We start from the raw sequence: 19027 nt of genomic DNA, 5'->3' as shown, positions 1-19027 counted from the left end.
CACTGATTTATTCATTAAAAAAGCATCACTACTGTGGTGTAATCCATTGTCTTTTAGTTTTGTTGACAGAGCATGTAACAAGCTAAACATGTAATGATCAGTATTAATTTATTGCTTAAAAAGTAAATGAAGAAATCATGAAAGTAATCCATATGAATGGTGTGCTTGTTTAAATGATTGCTTTGAATGCTGAACAGATTTTATATACTTATAAATATTAATCACTGCACAAATATGGTAAACAGAATTGTAATGACGAAACTATAACACAAATTTCTTGCATTCCAGGTTTTTTTTCTTTCTTTCTTTTCCTGTAATTGATGAGCTCAGTTTTTTAAAGCAATCATGTCTTTATGAGTATTTTCTGATATTATATTTTAAGTACTCCCTGAGCGAATCTGTTCAGAAAAGGTTTGTTGGCTTGGTTTGGAGAAACAATTTGGGTGTTATGTATAAGGTTTTGTGGGACAGAACTGCACATTTAGGCAAGTAATTTCCAGATGATAATGAGCTTTTGAAAGTGCTGCTAGGAGAGAGTGATCTGAAGTCAAGTCAAAAATGTACACACCTGAGGAACTCCTCTGCTTTGAAGTGCTCATTCATCATGTTATCTGGCTGAGACTCAAGCTCTGCAGAAATCACAATTTGCCACTGTGCTTCTAATCTGGGAATGCACCCAAGTGCCGAAATATCGCAGGTGCCAACCTGGCAAACTAGGTATTCAGGCAGTGACCCAAGACTGTGTTACTGAATGTGTGTGTGAGACATGGTACACTGGCACATGACCAAATCCCAGCTGGTGCTGAGTGTGTATCCAGCTGGGCTGAAGCTGTTTTTCATGTGTGTGGGGGGTGTTGTTGTTGTATTGCAGCTTGTGGTCCATTATCACCCCCTGTTAAGACCTCCTGTGGACCATGCCACCAGCCAAAAGTGAAGCTCTGGTAAGCTCCATTCTCACAAAGTAGGGAAGTGGATTAATTCAGTCAGTTGTTGCCTTTGAAAGCGTTTCTTAAATTAGGTTTATGAGACCTGTATCCAATCCAGTTCCATGCCCTGGATGTTTGTAGTGATACAACTTCTTTGCTTCTTATAAGCAAGAAGACACAAAACACATGCAAATAACATTTATATTAAAATATGTCATATATAAATAAACATTAGTCAAGTGTGTATTATTATTGTATGCTACAATGTTAAAATTAAATTAAATTTATCTAAAGCTCAGCTTAAAATTTAGTTATGTCAGACTTCAAAGCACATTCATGACAGTTCCACGACGCATGCGTTTTCCAGACTGACACAGAAGAGAAGAAATTGTTGAATAAAATCGTTATTTTTGTTTTCTTTGTTTTCACAAAAATATTCTCTTATTAAGGTTAAATCACTGATGTTAGACTTTTTTTTTAACTATGCTCTTACCACCTTTCTGGGCCTGGGAACATTTCAGTTACATTGCTGTCTATGGAGGATCAGAGAGCTCCCGGATTTCATCCAAAATATCTTAATGTGTTCAGCTGTGTTGTACAAGATGAAAGAAGATCTTACGGGTTTGGAATGACATGAGGGTGAGTAATTAATAACAGAACTTTAATTTTGGGTGAACTATCCCTTTATGGGTGAACATAATAGCCATGATAATGGCATTCTCACAACCCCATGCCATATTTTATACAATATGTAATATATTTCCACTTCCCTCTGTGTGTGAAATGCCTATATAAACTGGGTAAAACACCCATGTGATGAAAGTCAAGCTTTTTGATCAATACTAATACAACCTGTGAACTTAAAAAATTACTTTTATTCTGATGAACCAATAAAATTATGGCCAATATTTACAAATAATTACTTCTTAGTTTCACATTACAACATACGTGAATTGATAATACACAAACAACATTCACTCATATGCACATACACAGAGTAGCCTATGACCCTGTATCAGGGATTAGGAGGAATGCCAGACAATTGAATAACCCTGAACGACAGGAAAACAAACAAACAAAAATCATCATCATAACAATAATAATATAACAATAACAATTTGATTCCATTAGAAAATCAATATCAAATCACATGTATTTCCAGCTTGTGGACAGATTTTGAATAAAATCAAGAAATAAGTCATGAAGAACCAAAAAAGATTGAAATCAAGTGGCATGATATCTTTGGCAAATTTTGTTCTGCAGTAAATACATTCAAATATTAAGACAACGCACGACACGCAGAGAAAAACACCAAGATTTTTTTTTTTTTTTTTACTACTAGAAAATTCAATAAAAAACATACACATTTCTTAAAGAAGCAGTTCATCCATTTACTCGTTGCAAACATCTGTTGCCTTCATCTTTCTGTCATGTTGGTTATTTCATAATTTGAATATTTTTGCAATGATCACCAGAAAATACTTTTAAACCAAGCATCTCTAACTTCGGATGGATGCTACAGATATGTTATTGGTCTGACTTTTTCTGTTTCCTTTGAATTGAACTGATTGCTGTTATCAAATTTGACAAAACGTCTCAAGCTTTCTTAAAATCTTTACTCTTTACTTCAAAAACTGAGTAAAAAATACTTATGAACCCCTTGGGAAAGAAACTATTAGCAAGTAATTACAGTTGGAGCTTCCGATTGTACACAGAAGGCCACTATAAGGTGATTACCAAGTCCTCTGTTTTTATTTATTTATTGATTTTGCTTAAAGTCTGCCTTTTAAATTGGGAAACCTTTAATGTTGATCTGGACATACCGCTTTTAGAATCAATACATTACTTAATATATTCCTGTGTTAGAATTTTAAACCAAATTTGAATTTTTTTTTTTTTTTTGGAAAACAAAGTGAAGTCATATAGTATTTGGCTCTCATTTTATTTCGATGTGAATAGATGAAAAGATTGGAACGCTGAAATTAAATTGGGGTCTGTTCACTGAATGAATGAGTATCAGTTATGATGCTCAGCATTTGCTTTAGAAATATTTTAAATATGAAGTCATTACTATACCATATTTAGACAGTAAATTACTTTGTTTTAAGGTATAATTGAAAGCCGGGTATTTATTTTGCCACTTTTTTTAATTAGAGAGTCTGAGAAAAATAGTACTAATTAATTTACCTTTACGTTGGCTGTATGTCACATCACTTTTGTCTGCCAGTGATCTAAAACAAGAATTTTTTTTTTTTATGCATGCTGTTTACAACTTAAAATGCAGGTTGTTTTAAAAACTGAAATGTGCAAAGGAAAACATGGATGCATATATATTATTAACTGCTAATATTGTGACGTGCTTTTTAAACAATAGTTATACAATTTGGTATATTTCCTATATATAAAAATAGGAAATATGGCAACTATAGTCTTCTCAGAAAAAATGGGGAATTTACACAAAGGTGATCAACAGCCAATTTGTAGAATTTGTAATCCTGATGGCATTGAAGGAAGGGGTTAGGAAGATCTGATCAGATTAAAGGTGCACCAGAAAGGCAAATGGAGTTAAATGGTGGTGGGGGTGGAAATAAGAAATTGAAATAAGAGGGGATGCGAAATGAGAAAGGGGTGTTCGATTTTGCTGGTGCAGCACGTTTTGATCATGTCAATGGAGAGGTGTGGCATATTCACGACCTGACGAAGGACAAAAGGACTGTGTGTGTTTTTCATTTGTATCTCTCTACATTAATCCAACAGGAACACCCAGAACGTCCATTTAAATATATATTTATATAAATGACAAGACAATCCCTTTTACAGTTAATCTAATATTCATTTTCAGTGCTTGAAGGAATAGTTCACCCAAAATCCACTCATAATGTTCCAAACCTATATGCATGTTTTCTTCTTTGAAACACAAAAGACGTCATTTTGAAAAATGTATTGTCCCTGTTTTTATTGTCCATACAATCAAAGTCAGTGTGGTCCAGTGAAACCATTTGGAATACCATTTGGTTGAGTAAATGATGAGGGTTCATATATTTGGGTGAACTTTCCCTTTAAGAGAATGGAATTACCATCAGGAGTTTATTGTTCCATCATGTCATATAGATAAGTTGGGTCTCTGAATATGTGAATTTTGACTAAATCTTTTATTGAATCGTTGTTTTTAGATTTCTGTTTTATATCGTCAATGATAGATCATTGTTTTATAAAGGATACTTGTTTCTACCTTGATGTTAAATATTAAATAGGTGCATATTAGTGGATATGAAATGGGTTTTAATTAGATTGTAAAATTAGCATGTAAAAAAAATGCTGCTAAAATGATTGGTAGTGTAGTATCTGTTCGTTGATTGGTTGGTTTAAGCTGTGATCTCATTATGTCATGCAGACAATTTTGCAATTTAGTGACACATGGTCATTCTGGATGACTCGGTAGAAAAATAAAGGCACTGTCCTTGATTTCAGCTGGTGTATTTCAGGTTCATAATGCCTCTGACTAAAAGTTTAAAAGGTCAAAGTTCACCAGTAGTCATTAGTGGTGAAACGGCATCAAGGGTTTCTTTAGAGTTGCATAACATGCAACTTATGGTCTCTACAAACAAATGTAATCCTATTACTACTTTACAATCCAGAGCAACAACATAAAAACTATCAACTTATATATGTATATATTCATAGGTTTGTCATTTTTTTCTCATTTCACATCAAATTTTGGTGCTTGTGTCTCACTACTAAAACTACAGTGTTCTGCTTTTTCGAAAGCTACTCAGCAATGCACAGCGTATTGAAAAAAAAAGCAAGAAAATTAAGAACTGGAAACACTCATCACGGACAATAGCTAAATAAAGCACACTTTTAGTCTTTTCTTGTCTACTAGAATCTAAAGTTAGATATCAATATATCAGTCAATAATGATATCAAAAGCTCTTGTCATTGTAAGTGATAGATGTACAGGATATCTCAGACAGACAAACAGGAAGGATGTACAGCATGATGTTGCTACATAGAGAGTTTGGTAAGGCCTCCACCTTGGTCTCATGCATTGTCTTGGCGCAGTATGGATGAAGGGAATAATCAAAAACAAATGCACTCAGAGAGAAATAGCGTGAAAAAAAAAAAATTGTCACTTTGTGCTTTTAAGAGTGTCTATTTGCACTACTGAAGAGTATCTTTGGGGAGGCTAAGGAAATGATTTGAAGGGACAGACAGTGTGACATCACTTCCTGTTAGGGGAAGTAGCATCGCTAATGGTTTTCCCCTTCTAAAATGGAGCAACTTCACAAAAGCTTGCCAGTGCTTTTTAATTGCAACTGATTTGTTTTTGGAATGAAACATCGGGGGTTTAAAAAGAGAACCAGCTACGTATTCAACGGCAACATCTTTAGCTAGCAGTAGCATTGTAGCATTTGTCCGCGGTAAACTTTTACACACAATTATATATATTACTCTCCATCATAAATAGCTATAACTCTTACTAATGTACAGTTGAATAAGGGTATTCAGTACGTACGTAAATAGTATTTATCTACATAGAGGAAGGAGAGGAGTCTTTTAAAATACTGATGCTCTCGTTCAATGCGACAGTGCTTAAACATTTAAATCCTGCTGCACTTTTCCAACATATTACACAAAACAGTCCCATTTGTCGTGTAATTCGGTTTATAAGGAGTCCATTATGTCTAAATGGTTCCTAGATTACAACAGAGGGCTCAAGTATTCTTGTGCTTATGCATCAGGGCTGATTGCCGCATCTTCCAGTATAGTCTCATCCGTATTTATGCTACATTTTCGAGCGGACGCGTCCCATGATCAATAGTGAAATGGGTCTGTCCTTCACGCTGGCTAATTTGAATGTAAATAATGCCAATATTCCGACCTGAGTTATCTGTCCAACTCTGTTAAATCCCCGTTCACTTGATACGTTAGGTTCTCTCCGAAACAATTCATGGTTTTTAACAGACAATAAGCCCGCCACAGATTATGACGCCACATTCACACATTGGATAAAAATGACTCAAAAATTAACTCAAATCACGTACGTAGGTCATCTCAAGCTGCCACTAGTAGATTGTCTGGTATACCGACTCCCAACACCTGATCATCTCTAAGAACAGACTGCATAGAGATGCAAAGACGATAGGATAAGCAAGGCTTTAATGACAGAAGATAAATCAAAGCAATAACAGATTTCGTGTGAGCCGAGACCACAGGAATACAGGTGATTGGGTGTATACTTTCCACTAATCAACAGAAATGAGAAACATCGGTCGAAGCTACTGACTGGACCATTGATTGTAATCGGCAGGAAAACATTGTCACCTCTTCTTTCTTTCTTCTTTCTCCTTCCTGCTCCGCCTTCGTTTCTTTGCTCCTAAGTTAGACAGTCTTGCGTGGCTGCTATCAATCCGTTCTCGCTCCTCTTTCTTTTCGTTTGGCTCACTCCTCCACCGTTCCTCCTCTGCTCTGTCCGGCTGGTCAGTGGCGGTCATAGGCAGTGGCAGTAGCTGTGGCAGCTGTTCCTGCTCCCCGTGTGGCTGCGCTATAGTAGTATGGAGATCCTACAAGGGATATGAAAAAACAAATGTGTCAGTCGTCAGATGAAGAAGAACACTTAAATAGCTCAAATGGGAGGAGTTTTAAAGGCCGGAGCCCACGTGTCAGCAAACTTGGCCCCTCAGTGACCCTCTAAATTTAAATTAATCAAGGTTTTGAAAGTTAAAGTTACACATTTAAACACCTACACAGTTTAAAACAGAAGAAAAAAACTCTCGAATGCCTCTAGGTCTCTTATGCTCATCAATGAGGTTTTTATTTGATCACAAATACAATAAAACAGTAATGTTGTGAACTATTATTATTATTATTTAAAATAACTATTTTATATTTAAATATATTTTAAAATATAATTTATTCCTGTGATGGCAGCAGCCAATAAAATCACATGATCCTTCAGATATCATTCTAAAATACTGATTTGATGGTAAAAAAAAAAAAACACATTTATTATTATTTTTATTATCATGTGCTGCTACATTTTTCTCAAGATTCTTTGATGAATACGAGTTAATAAAAAACAGCATTTATTTTAAATATAAATATTTCGTAGCATTTAGTGCTGGGCAACGATTAATCACGATTAATTGCATCCAAAATAAAAGTTTTTGTGTACATATATGTGTGTGTACTGTGTATATTTATTATGTTCATATAAATACACTGACATGCATGTATTTATTTAAATATATATATATTATATTTATATATAATATAAATGATACATATATAAATATATGCATGTAAATATTTTCTAAATATACTGTATGCATATTTCTTTATATATATCTATATAATAACAGTACACATATATATTATGTACACAAAAATCTTTATTTTGGATGCGATTAATCGCGATTAATCATTGCCCAGCACTAGTAACGTTATAAATGTATTTTTGAGGTCACTCTTGATAAAAAGCATTAATTTGTTAGCATAAAATGTGTAGTGTAAGCTATGTGAATCATGTGTTATGTTTTAACACAGCATGTATTTAAACCATGAACTTCTGTTTGTAGCACTGTATTTATTTTATTACTACCTCTGCACTCAAAATGGAACTGCTGTTGATCACATTAAGATAATTGCTAAATAAGAAGCAATTAATTCATTAACAAGAATAAATATGATCACAGGATGATGGATGTACAGCCCAGTGTACTTTTTATTTATCAAGTCCCCCACAATCATGTCACCCTTCCTCTTATCAGAAATGACACCACCATCATCAGCTCAGATTCTGCAGGGAAAAGACCATTTCTGCTCTATAAGACACATGATCCATCTTGATCAGTCTGTGTCGGCATTAAGTGCTGATGGACCCCTCAAAGATGAAATGTCTTTAGTATCATAGTTCGTTTTAGCAGGAAGTATTTTTCTTTATTACACACAGACAGCGGACGTGAGCGAGGGATATAACAGAATAGAGGGACAGCTGTGCTGCTTAGTCTTTGTTGCCGGAGTTAAAGAGTTTGAAATTGTGAGAAATGTGGTGGATGGGTGTGTTTGTCTTCACTTGAAATAAAGATTATGTGAGTGTGATTCAGTAGCTTTTGTGTTGCTTTAAAAACAGGGTTTGAGAGAGTGAAGTATATCAAGATGTCACTGTTTTAGATTGAAAAATCATTATTTGTGGATAATCCTGGCAATGTTCACTCAAAATCTAAGATGCATAAGCTCCGATCAATGAGACCTACTAGCATTAATTCCAAAAATAGATATAAAACCTGTGCTAACTGAAAGATTTCATTTGACAAAAAGATTAAATCCAATATTTGGTAATAATATAGCATAATAAAAAACGTATAAGCAATTTTTACACCACATGCATAACAATGTGGGAAAGAAATCCCCCCAAAAAATTACAAAAATGCTAAATTGTTTGAGCAAATTAGAATAGAAGTTATTATTATCATTATTTTTTTTTTACCTCAATACAAAAACATTAACTAGCATTTTCAGCAAATAACTACTGTCTCACAACTAAGACGAGAGTATTAAGGCAGAGAAATTTCAGTGGCACTTCAATTTTTTGCAAACCAGTTAGGTTATCAGGTTAACACTCTGAATCAGCAATTAATTGTATTTAGGTAAATAAAAATGTACTACTATTACTTGATTCAATTCTTAAAGCATTACATCCATGTTTTAGATCCTGAATCTACAGTGGAAATGTTTTAATCCACATAATAGTCGAGCCCTAATAGTGCACTTCACACAAACACTGTCAAACGTCTGTCAGATCAGGGTCTCTGTCTTGACACACCAAGTAAAAAGCTCATGAAATCTCCAAGGAATGTCTTCTCCATTGGGAGCATTAAGGTCAGCTCTGTGGCTCTCTCTTACACACTATTTTTAAGCCAATGCCCCTTCACCTTGCTTTTGACTGGTGTGTCAGTCTGAGGTTTTGCTTCTGAACCGCTCATTCTGTGCAGTGCACCATACATACATACACATATGGCAAGCTAACCCGACAATGTTTCAAACATCAAACCACCCACACATCCCCCTCTGATAGCATGGGTGTTATGTACCTGTAGGTTGTGGGGTTTGGCCAGGGAACAGACCTGATGAAGCTGCTCTCTCCGAGCCCAGTAAAGAACCGTACTCCTGCTGGAACACTGCAAAGTGTGCACACATACAACGACTTAAATAAGTAAGTTTATTATTCACAGTAAATTATAAATTAATCCTTTATAAAACATTCTAAATCAATGCATTTATTCTACTTAAATAAGTAGTTCACAAAGAAATTCTGTTATTATTTACCCCATGTGTAATCATGTTCTTTTCTCATGTTTCCAAAAAGTGTGGTTGTTTTTACCACCATTACTTACAATGTAAAACATGACTACTGACATAGGCTACTGGAAGGTTATTCAGCTCCGTGCTGAACATTGTAACATTGCGATCCGACAACGTTCTGTTATCATCCATGAATTATTCTATGATGCATAGTGAATCTATTATTTACATTATGTCTTCAATATAATGAGAGAATTTAATGTGAGCTTTCAGAACAAAAATGCAGCGTTTTGAACAGTGAAGGGATGCTTGAACTGAAAAACTTCTGATTCATTCATTCATTCCATTCAAGAACTCAAACAATATGTCTGTGGTTGGCTATATTGCTCAGTGCTTAAAAACACATTGTAAATAGAAACCTTTGAAGCTCTCCTGATCACAAACATGAATACAATACGTACTGGAGTGTTTACCAAATCTTTTTTTTGCTAATATCCTATTTTTACAGCCTTACTAAGGGTGCTTTTGCTTTCATTCAAGGGTGCTTAGCATCTTCTAGCACCCAAATAGATCCAGATCTGCTTTGGATTAATGTCGCAGAGCACATTTATGAAGTTGTGTGAGTAACACGTGGATGCCACTTATTTTATTGTGATTGTGCTTGCTACAATTATGAGCTTAATCTCACTATTTTGATCAAAGTATTGTGTCTACATAAGGTCAAGTTTAATTGCAATATTACCAAAATCCCATTATAACTGCATTATGAGGGTGTAAACACACACACACACACACACACAAAGGTTGCTCTGGATTCTTTGTTTAATACAAAAAGTTCATCATTTATTTAAAAATAATCTTTTGTAACATTATAAATGTCTTAAGTGTCACCTTTGTCTTTCAGTTACTTTCAATTACTAATCACTTTTATTGAATGGTACAGTAAATATAAGCTATACAAAAGCTTTGCGTGAGTAATTTCCCCCTTCACTGAAACCCTGAAATCGAATTTACATACCCTGGTTCTTGCATGAGTCGTAACTAGTCATGACACCAGTTCAAATTTGCAGAATGGAATATAAAATTGAACATAAGGACAGACTTTTTTTTATTGCATTAAAAGTTTAACTGTGAGATATTAAATTGTAACTGATACGTATGGAGAGATTGTATCAAGTTGCAGTTGGGACATAAATAGTTATATTGTGAGATATAAAATCACAATCGGGAGATAAAATCACAATTATTGTTTTTCATTTTGGATGAATTGTTCCTTTTAAGGCACATTAACACATTACTATATATTTAAAAGCTTATAAAAAGCAAGTATTCTGCATTACTGTCCATATATTTGTGCATTCAGCTCAAGCTCTTACCTAGTAGACTGGGGTTTGCAAATCTCCAAGATTCGTTGTAAGTTGAATACTGTGGATGGGAATAAGGACTGCCAGAGAAATCTCCTCCTGAAATTCAAGAAAAGACAATGAAAAATGTTGGATATGAATGTACAGTTAATCTAACGCTTCCATTTGAAAGTATATCCTGTACTGCGCATGGGGTGTGTTTGGGCATAAAAGGTCCAATTGGTGAGCTGGAAGTGTAGATTTGTGACAGTTTTTCTCCTCCATTGCTTCAGTGTAGTTTTCCCTTATCTCCCTCTTTCTTTCTCTCCCTCTTTTCCCTCGTTCTCCCTTTCCCCGGGGAACACTTTCCCTTTGCTGGCTGTCACAAAATCAGAGGCCCCGGCTCTCTCTCTCTTTCCCTCCATCTCTCGCTCTGTCGGTTCTGCCTGGCTGGTTTTGTGCCCCCCTCCCCTGTGTGTCAGCCCCCCTGCTGAAAGAGAGAAAGCAACAGAACGGAGGAAAAGGAGAGGAGAAATAAGCGATACGCTGTGGGATAAAGTGCAGGAAGAGGATCAAGGAGATATACTGAAAAAAATAAAAATAAAAGCACTAATCAATTTTATATAAAACTGAAAGTGAAGTCTATCATTTTTGGGAGTTGTAAATAAGCACCTGAAGCAGTTCTATCAATAAATATAACCTTTTTTTGTACTTTTATATCAATTTATATATATATACATATATATATATATATGTATATATATATATATATATGTGTATATATATATATATATATATGTATATATATATATATATATATATATATATATATATATATATATATATATATATATATATGTGTATATATATATATATATGTGTATATATATATATATATATGTATATATATATATATATATATATATATATATATATATATTAGGGGTGTAACGGTTCACAACGGTTCACATATATATATATATATATATATATATATTAGGGGTGTAACGGTTCACAAAATTCACGGTTCGGTTCGATACGATACACTGATGTCACGGTTCGGTTCGGTTCGATACGTTTTGGATACAGCAAAATGTAAAAACATCTCAACTTTTCAGAATGCCGCAAGCGCACCGCGGGTCATGTGACAAGAACTAACCAATCAGCTTCATCCTTTCCCGTAACAACGTTGAGAGCTCAGCCAAGATGAAGGAACAGCTGATCATAGTTGTATATGGATTGCAATTTTGAAATAAATTTAGTAGCAGAGCTACTGCAAGCGATTTTTAGAGCTGCAAATCCATTTATCCTTCGCTGAAATTTCCGCGTCTCATGGAGAGAGCACGTCATTGTTGCTTAGCAAAGACAGACGCCTCATGAGCGCTTCTGCCCAAGCGCTTTGGAAAGGAGGAGAAAGACGCGCTTAGCGTTTTCCATACGTTTTTAGGCACGATATGTGAACGGCCCCTAAGGCGCTCGCTCACTCAGTACGCGCTGAAGGCTCGTTGCAAAATGTCGAATGCCTTTAACAGACCAGAAATATAAGATCCTAAAATAACCAACAGGTCTGGTGTTTGGGTTGGATTCCCTGTAAGCTATAGTTTCTAAATGCTGCAGGGATAGTTTGCTGCGTGCATATTTCTCCTTTTTTTCGTCTTTTCCCAGATAGTACTGACGCATATATCCCAGATATTCCTGCTGGTGTTTTTTTTTTTTTTTTTTTTTCCCGCTGGTGTACCCTGTCATGTTGCAGATGCGACATACCGTTGTTTTTTTATCCACCACTCTCTTGCCATCACCATTATAGCTTAAAGGGAATCCAAAGTGCACCCAAACACCAGACCTGTTGGTTATTGGAGGATCTTCTCATTTCTAGTCTGTTAAACGCATTGGCTATTTTGCAACGAGCCTTCAGCGCGTACTGAGTGAGCGAGCGCCTGCTGAGTAGCCTAACATAAACATATAAGATGGTGTTTTTTTCTTCTTCGGGAGTGTCAGGGGCGTTGCCTGTTACGTTGTTTGGGTTATTGGGCTACCTTGTTGAACGCATATCATTATATTTCTCTCTCTCTCTTTTTTTTTTTTTCAAATATAATTAATTACTCCAACGAACCGTTCGGTATACATAATGCGTACCGCGTACCGAACCGAAAGCGTCGTACCGAACGGTTCAATACGAATACGCGTATCGTTACACCCCTAATATATATATATATATATATATATATATATATATACTCAAAGGAACTGTTTAAATCAAGCTGTTCAAAATGCATATTTAAAACAAAAAAAATGACAAATGTAGTGAACTTAATTTGAAAACTTAATCTAAGAGAATGTGTGCATTGTATGACTGATTGTACTGATTGTTTGTACAGAGAATGAAGGAAAAAGTAAAATAAAATAAAAAGCAAGCAACCAATCTAATCACAAAACTGCACAGAATGAGAGTAATACCACACATGGTTTCCAGGTTTCTAGCAACAACTAGACTGTTCACACTAAGCACAAAATGGAACAATAACAGCTATTCAAAGCATACAGTATGTGATATGATATTTTTTTGGCCAGTTTAATGCATTATTTATAAGGAAGGGACAGTATAGAAGTATGTGAAAAAAGCATCCAGTTTCCAAAAAAATATTAAGCAGTACAACTGTTTTCAACAAGAAATACTTGAATAATGAAGACTGGGGTAATGGCGACTGAAAGTCTGCTTGGTCATCACAGGAATAAAATACATCTTAAATTTAATTGGAAATAATATTTCTCAACATTACTGGTTTTACTGTATTTTTGATCAAATAAGAGTCTTTCAAAACATTAAAGTGAAATGAAACGTGTTTATGCAGTTTAAGGTTAAAAAACACATTATTTTCGATATACTGTACAATATTGTTTCTCCTCTATGCCCCAACTTCTGAAACGCATAAATTTTTACAAAGGTCTGAAAAGAGAGGTATGCTCTGATTGGCCAGCTATCCAGTGCGTTGTGATTGGCCGAATACCTCAAGCTTGTGACGGAAATGCTACGCCCCTTAACATATTGTGTTGCCTTGTTCGGCCGGAATAACGAAATCTAAAAATAAAACCAATTATAAAAGTGATATAAACATGATTTCTAATCGTGTCCTCTTTAGAAGGCCAAACAGAGTAGTTTCGCTTTCTCAACAAAACCGCATCACACACCGTGGCCTTGAGTGAGCAGAGGCCGGAGTCCTAGAGCGAGCAGAGGCGGGCATTGGACTTGCAGCAACCACATGTAACAACCCTGGGCTGGACTCCGCTTCATCCCCGGTGAAAGCCTATCCGGCGATCCACAGTGCAAAGTTGATGTATTTCCTCAGCGACCAGCACGGATCAGCTCCACTCATGACGAAGCGGATATCATCCTCTTTTAGAAGGCCAAACAAAGTAGTTTCACTTTCACAGTGAAATGCACAGCTTCTATACAACATGGCGGCGGTGGTGGCAAAAACAATACTACAACGAGAATAGAAGGTACATTTTCTTTCTTTGCGTGAACATCTGGTTGGCGTTATGCAAATCTTCCGACGCAGTGATGTAGAGATGTTGGGGCGTGTTAGAACAAGCAGTTTTAGGAGGTTTTTATAAAGACTAACTTTTATAAAGAATATCTCTTTGGATTTGAGACTTTGGTCTTTGTGACTTTACCAAGAGCTTGTAACACTCCAAACAGAAAGGAAACATTTAAATCACATCATATGACCCCTTTAACTTTATATTTTATGTAATTTTACATTATTTCATCTATAGTATATAATTGATATAAAAAAAATGCATGCATATATAAAATATGGAGACATTAATACAATATGATTCATTTAATGTTTGCTGTCAGAGTAAAGCTTAAAGTGATTTTCATGTTTATATTTTAAACAGAATTGTATAAATCCCCAAGTATCATCATAAATAAAGACAACTGAAAAAAGGGCAGTAGTTGAAGGTAAATGAAGTAGGATGCTCCTACCCTTAACCTTCAAAATGCTTTTAGATGGGATCGTTGGCATGGTTACCTTCCCTCTGTCAACCCTGTGCTAAAATGACTACTGCATGTGAGGTTGTTTTGGGAAGATGCTGGTCAAAGTGCGGGGGATGACTTATGGATGGAGAATAAAAGAGGGATGGGGTCTCCCCAGCGAGAGAGATGGGTTGCAAGGTCATAAATGCTTGTCAAAAGTGGGGGAAACATGGGGGATTCAGTTGGAGGGAAATACGAGACAAGGTTACGGATCTTGCTCTGAAGAGAGGGGACCCGACAAGACCCTTTGAGTCACGGTGGCAACAGGGAGAGCATCGACAGAGACACTAGCGTGACAGACTGGAGACACGACAAGAGACATGTTGTTGTTGTTGTTTTGCTTGGGTTTGTTTGGCTGTGTTCAGGGAGTTGATACAAGGGTTGGTGAACAGTCCTTCATCCCACACTTCTTGCTTTTTTATACCACTCTATTTGTCTTGTCACACTAGAGTTTCCACTTGTATCCACTTTTGTTACCTTGCACTTGATACTGAAGCTAAGCAAGAAAATCCCTCCTTCAATTTCAGCTTTTTTTCATCATAGTTATAACTTTGCTAGTTGGTAAGCCACATTTAACAAGAAAAGTAGTTGATTAAAGTAAGGAAAGTCCGTAAAAATAAAGCAAAGTGTAGTGTTAATATAAAGCAAATTTTTTTATAGGTGTTTTCCGCATATTTTAAATCACATTTTAAAAGTGTTGTATTTTAGGGTTAAAAGAAATGTCTGTAAACTTCAGCATAATATCCTTGCAGAGAATTACCAGTACATTTTCTATGCCTCAAACAAGTTGTGAAAAAAACGAGATGAATAAGAATGCAATATGAAATACAATCCATGTACTTTTCTGAGGTAAATATATCTGTTGCACAAGTTATCACATTCATCTGTCAACTGTTTTGGTCCAGAGATATAGCTTATTAAATATTTTTTAAATGTTGCATTTAAGATTTAAACCATCATTAGCATCCAATACTGCATAATAAAAATACTTTTTTTCAAAAACGCTGATATCCATTGATAACCAGCTTGTGGATCCATATACTGTATATTCTACTTTTTGTGTATTGTGAATCATATTGTGCATCTTCTTCTTTCAGAAATGCATTCTAATAAACATAAAAAAAAATAAGTTCACCTCCAATTATAAAACATCTGTTAGGCCCCACATTTTACTAATCATTTGATAAATAAATTTAAAATTAGATAAAAAATATTTTAAAATTTAAATTATGCATTTAGCAGACGCTTTTATCCAAAGCGATTTACATTGCATTCAGGCTTATAATTTTCACCTAACATGTGTTCCCTGGGATTTGAACCCCCAACCTTGTGCTTACTAACAAAATGCTCTACCACTTGAGCTAATATTAACCAAATATTTCAAGACTCTGAAATACTACAGGGTGTCAGACAAGCTGAACCACAATTCCTACTTTTTTTCAAGCCTCTACTACTATTTAGCAGTGACCCTAAATAATATGACATTAAACCAAAAATATGATTCATAACTGTCAAATGTGATGGACATGCACAAAAATGCAAGTAGCCCTTAACCAAGGTTGTCAGGTTTCTGTAATAAAACTAGCTCAATGACCCTATCCCAAACATTAAAGGTGCCATATGCAAAAATTGAGGTACAAATTTCCAAAAAATTACCTACACACATCAAAAGAATGAGAAGAAATAAGGGCGATGAAGTCATTAAAAAAATGTCAATTTATAGTGCTGCAGAGATATCAACCTTAATTAGCATTAGCATTACTAGCCCTGGCCCGACATGTGTCGTAATACCAGTTTCGGCCATGGGAGGCGGTATGCGAGCAACATAACCACCAGCCATCCTGCAATACACGAATAACTCGCGCGGCTTGTTGGCGTGCCTGAACCTGATGTCAATCATGTGGAAAGTACAGCCCAGTACTTCATTTCAGTTCAGGGAAGAGAGAGAAAGGATGTCTCAAGCCCTTGGCAAGAGACCACCACCCTCTACAGGGAAACAAACGCGGTCGGAATCACAAATCAAATCCGATAAGAAAAGGAGCCGAACCAGAGTAAACAGCACTGCTTTCAATCGCTGGAGACAACTGATGGACCTGAAAGAAATGTGGTTCGACTCCGAACTTGCAACATTTATTTTGGATTGGTAAGTTAGATGCTGTTAGTATTTCGCTAGAAGTTAGTTTTAAATGTTTGTGTATTTTTTTTCGGGAAGTTATAAAATAGAAATTTATCGAAGGCTGTTCGATAAACGTGCTAATGTTAGCGATGGCTAACCGTAGCTGCGTTTGATAATTAGCTAGCTATAAGTTACCCATTTTTTATATCATAACTAACCTGCTCTGTCTAGTCTGTTGGTCTCCGTGTCCTCTTTGCTTCGTGGTTTTTCTGTGCATGAGTAAATTGATGTGTGGCGTGAAAGCGTGTGAAAAGAGTCAAATGCGTGTGTCTCATGGTGAATGCTTGAGAATTGGCAGCTCTGGTTACGTTGGTTGGCGCTAGCTTGGTCAACATCAGCTGTCTGATGTTTACCAATGATGTTGACAGAATTCTGTCTGTCAAATTAATTTAATTCAAATAATGTGTATATACAACTCAAAATGTAATATGAACAAAACGAATAGGAACATATTCACTGGTAAAGGTGAAGGGGAGTAGCTTGACATCACTTGACATCACCCAACGTTCCTCTGGAGGCAAAACGTCCTCTTAGGCTTCGGCTATGGCTGTAGGGTTGTTGTGAAGGTAGGGGCGGAGCATAGAGACTATGCCGTTTCTTGTTTGTTACTCTAGAGTAGACCAATTCACTTTATTGAGGCATACTGCCCCCATCTGGTATGGAATGTGGAGTATGACTTGATTTTTTTTGCCAGACATGACAGATGGCACCTTTAAAGTATAAAATATGAGACTCCCTTACCTAAAAGCCTAAAACACATTTTTAACAGTCACTGTTATGCTTTGTACAAAATTTCAACAAAAAAATCACTATAGTAGTACTCATAAACAAACTCTGTTTTCTTACTGGAACTCAAAGGCACCCTAACGATGCTTACTAATAAAATATTTTTTGGGAAGATATTTTTGTTAGAAATAAATATGTAAGGAATAACTGACGATGAGCTATTGAATTATTACAATGCAAAGCAGAGTGGCCATTACAGTACACCATGGGTGTACATTATATACAAATAATTAAATGGATCGGAGTAAATTATTTCAGTTATACTACAATTACCTCAAAACATTGTTCAGATGAAGACATTCAGCAGTGCCTCTTCTATTAGCAAAACTGTAAGTTCATCTGCTTCATGAACAGTGCCGTTTATTACCTAGTCAGTGAGAAATGTTGTGTAGCTTTTAATTACTAAACTAATTTACAGATAAAATCATCAGAGTTCCTCAAAAACCTTTAACCCATGGGGGGAAAATGTGGACTTTGTAACCCTACCTTTAATAGTAAAATTAAATAAATAAATACAACTTTAGACTTATTTCAATAACAAATAGGTGGGTGTTTTTCAGTTAATTTCAAAATTTCAGATGATGTTGGATTAAGAAAAAAAGAATGAGGTAGTATTATTTAAGTCACATTCTGTATGTATCAAGGTGAACAGTGTTCGAAGCCATTTACATGCTATTGTGTTTGTGAATATGAATATCTTGGTGAGAGAATTCGTGTGTATTTTTTTGTGATTCTGAAGTGGCCTGTGGATTAAAAAATAGCTAAAAGAAAGGAGGCCAAGGGAGTCTGCAGAAGAATGAATGAATTAGTCAAGGGTCAGTGATGATTCTCATTAAAAACAAATTACTGATGTTTAGAAGGGACAGCTGTGTGACTGGGGTCTAATAGTCCAGCCACTCCTGCTGAAGACTCAACGCCAGTCCACCCGCCTCACACACTGCCAGCCACCCAACACCCCCCACCCTTCCCCATCCCATAACCCCCTGGGAGTGCTGTCAACCTGGCAGATGGGGGGAGACAGGAAGTGGCAAAGACAAGACCCCCTCCCACTGGGACCTCAACTGAAATAAAGCAGAGGTGAAAAGGGGGTATTGGGAGAGTGACTACAGCAGGACGAGCTGGAGAGGATGAGAGAGAAAAAACGAGGGTGGCACATGTATGAAAATTATCTGTTATTTTCATTGACACTCCCTCCTTTAGAAATAGACCAAAAAATAAAAAAATAAAGAACTCATATGATGGGAACTTAAAATAGTTGTTTCTGTTAGTTAACCATTGATTGACATGCATGTATGTGAGTGAGACTCACCAGGTACCATCCCTGTGAGGGAGGGTGTGGAGTAACTACCCTGCCCAGTTGGAGGAACATGAGGAGGGTAACCAGGGAGCGTGGTGCTGGCCAGGTCGCGACCTGTAAAGATAAAAAGAGCATTTCTAGCATGAATAGGGA

The 19027-nt window shown here is 35.9% G+C and overlaps 1 protein-coding gene across 4 annotated transcripts in view; it reads right to left on the bottom strand.

The window, feature by feature from the left end:
• Positions 1-1783: 1783 nt before the first annotated feature.
• pax5 (paired box 5) overlaps positions 1784-19027 on the bottom strand; it is a 55433-nt gene continuing 38189 nt past the window's right edge. For 3 of the 4 annotated variants that reach the window (XM_026204036.1, XM_026204038.1, XM_026204037.1), the window contains exons 8-11: positions 18887-18988; positions 10607-10693; positions 9020-9106; positions 1784-6490 (exon numbers count right to left, since the gene is read on the bottom strand). In XM_026204036.1, coding sequence (XP_026059821.1) covers positions 6408-6490; positions 9020-9106; positions 10607-10693; positions 18887-18988 — 359 coding nt within the window. In that variant the 3' untranslated portion in view covers positions 1784-6407. Of the gene's footprint in view, positions 6491-9019; positions 9107-10606; positions 10694-17946; positions 18639-18886; positions 18989-19027 lie in introns of those variants that run through there. The other variant, XM_026204039.1, reaches the window with a different exon arrangement.

The sequence above is a fragment of the Carassius auratus genome, chromosome 26 (assembly GCF_003368295.1).
Source record: "Carassius auratus strain Wakin chromosome 26, ASM336829v1, whole genome shotgun sequence".
Lineage (NCBI taxonomy): Eukaryota > Metazoa > Chordata > Actinopteri > Cypriniformes > Cyprinidae > Carassius > Carassius auratus.
The sequence above is the reverse complement of the archived record's forward strand: the minus strand, read 5'-3'. Positions and strand labels throughout refer to the sequence as shown.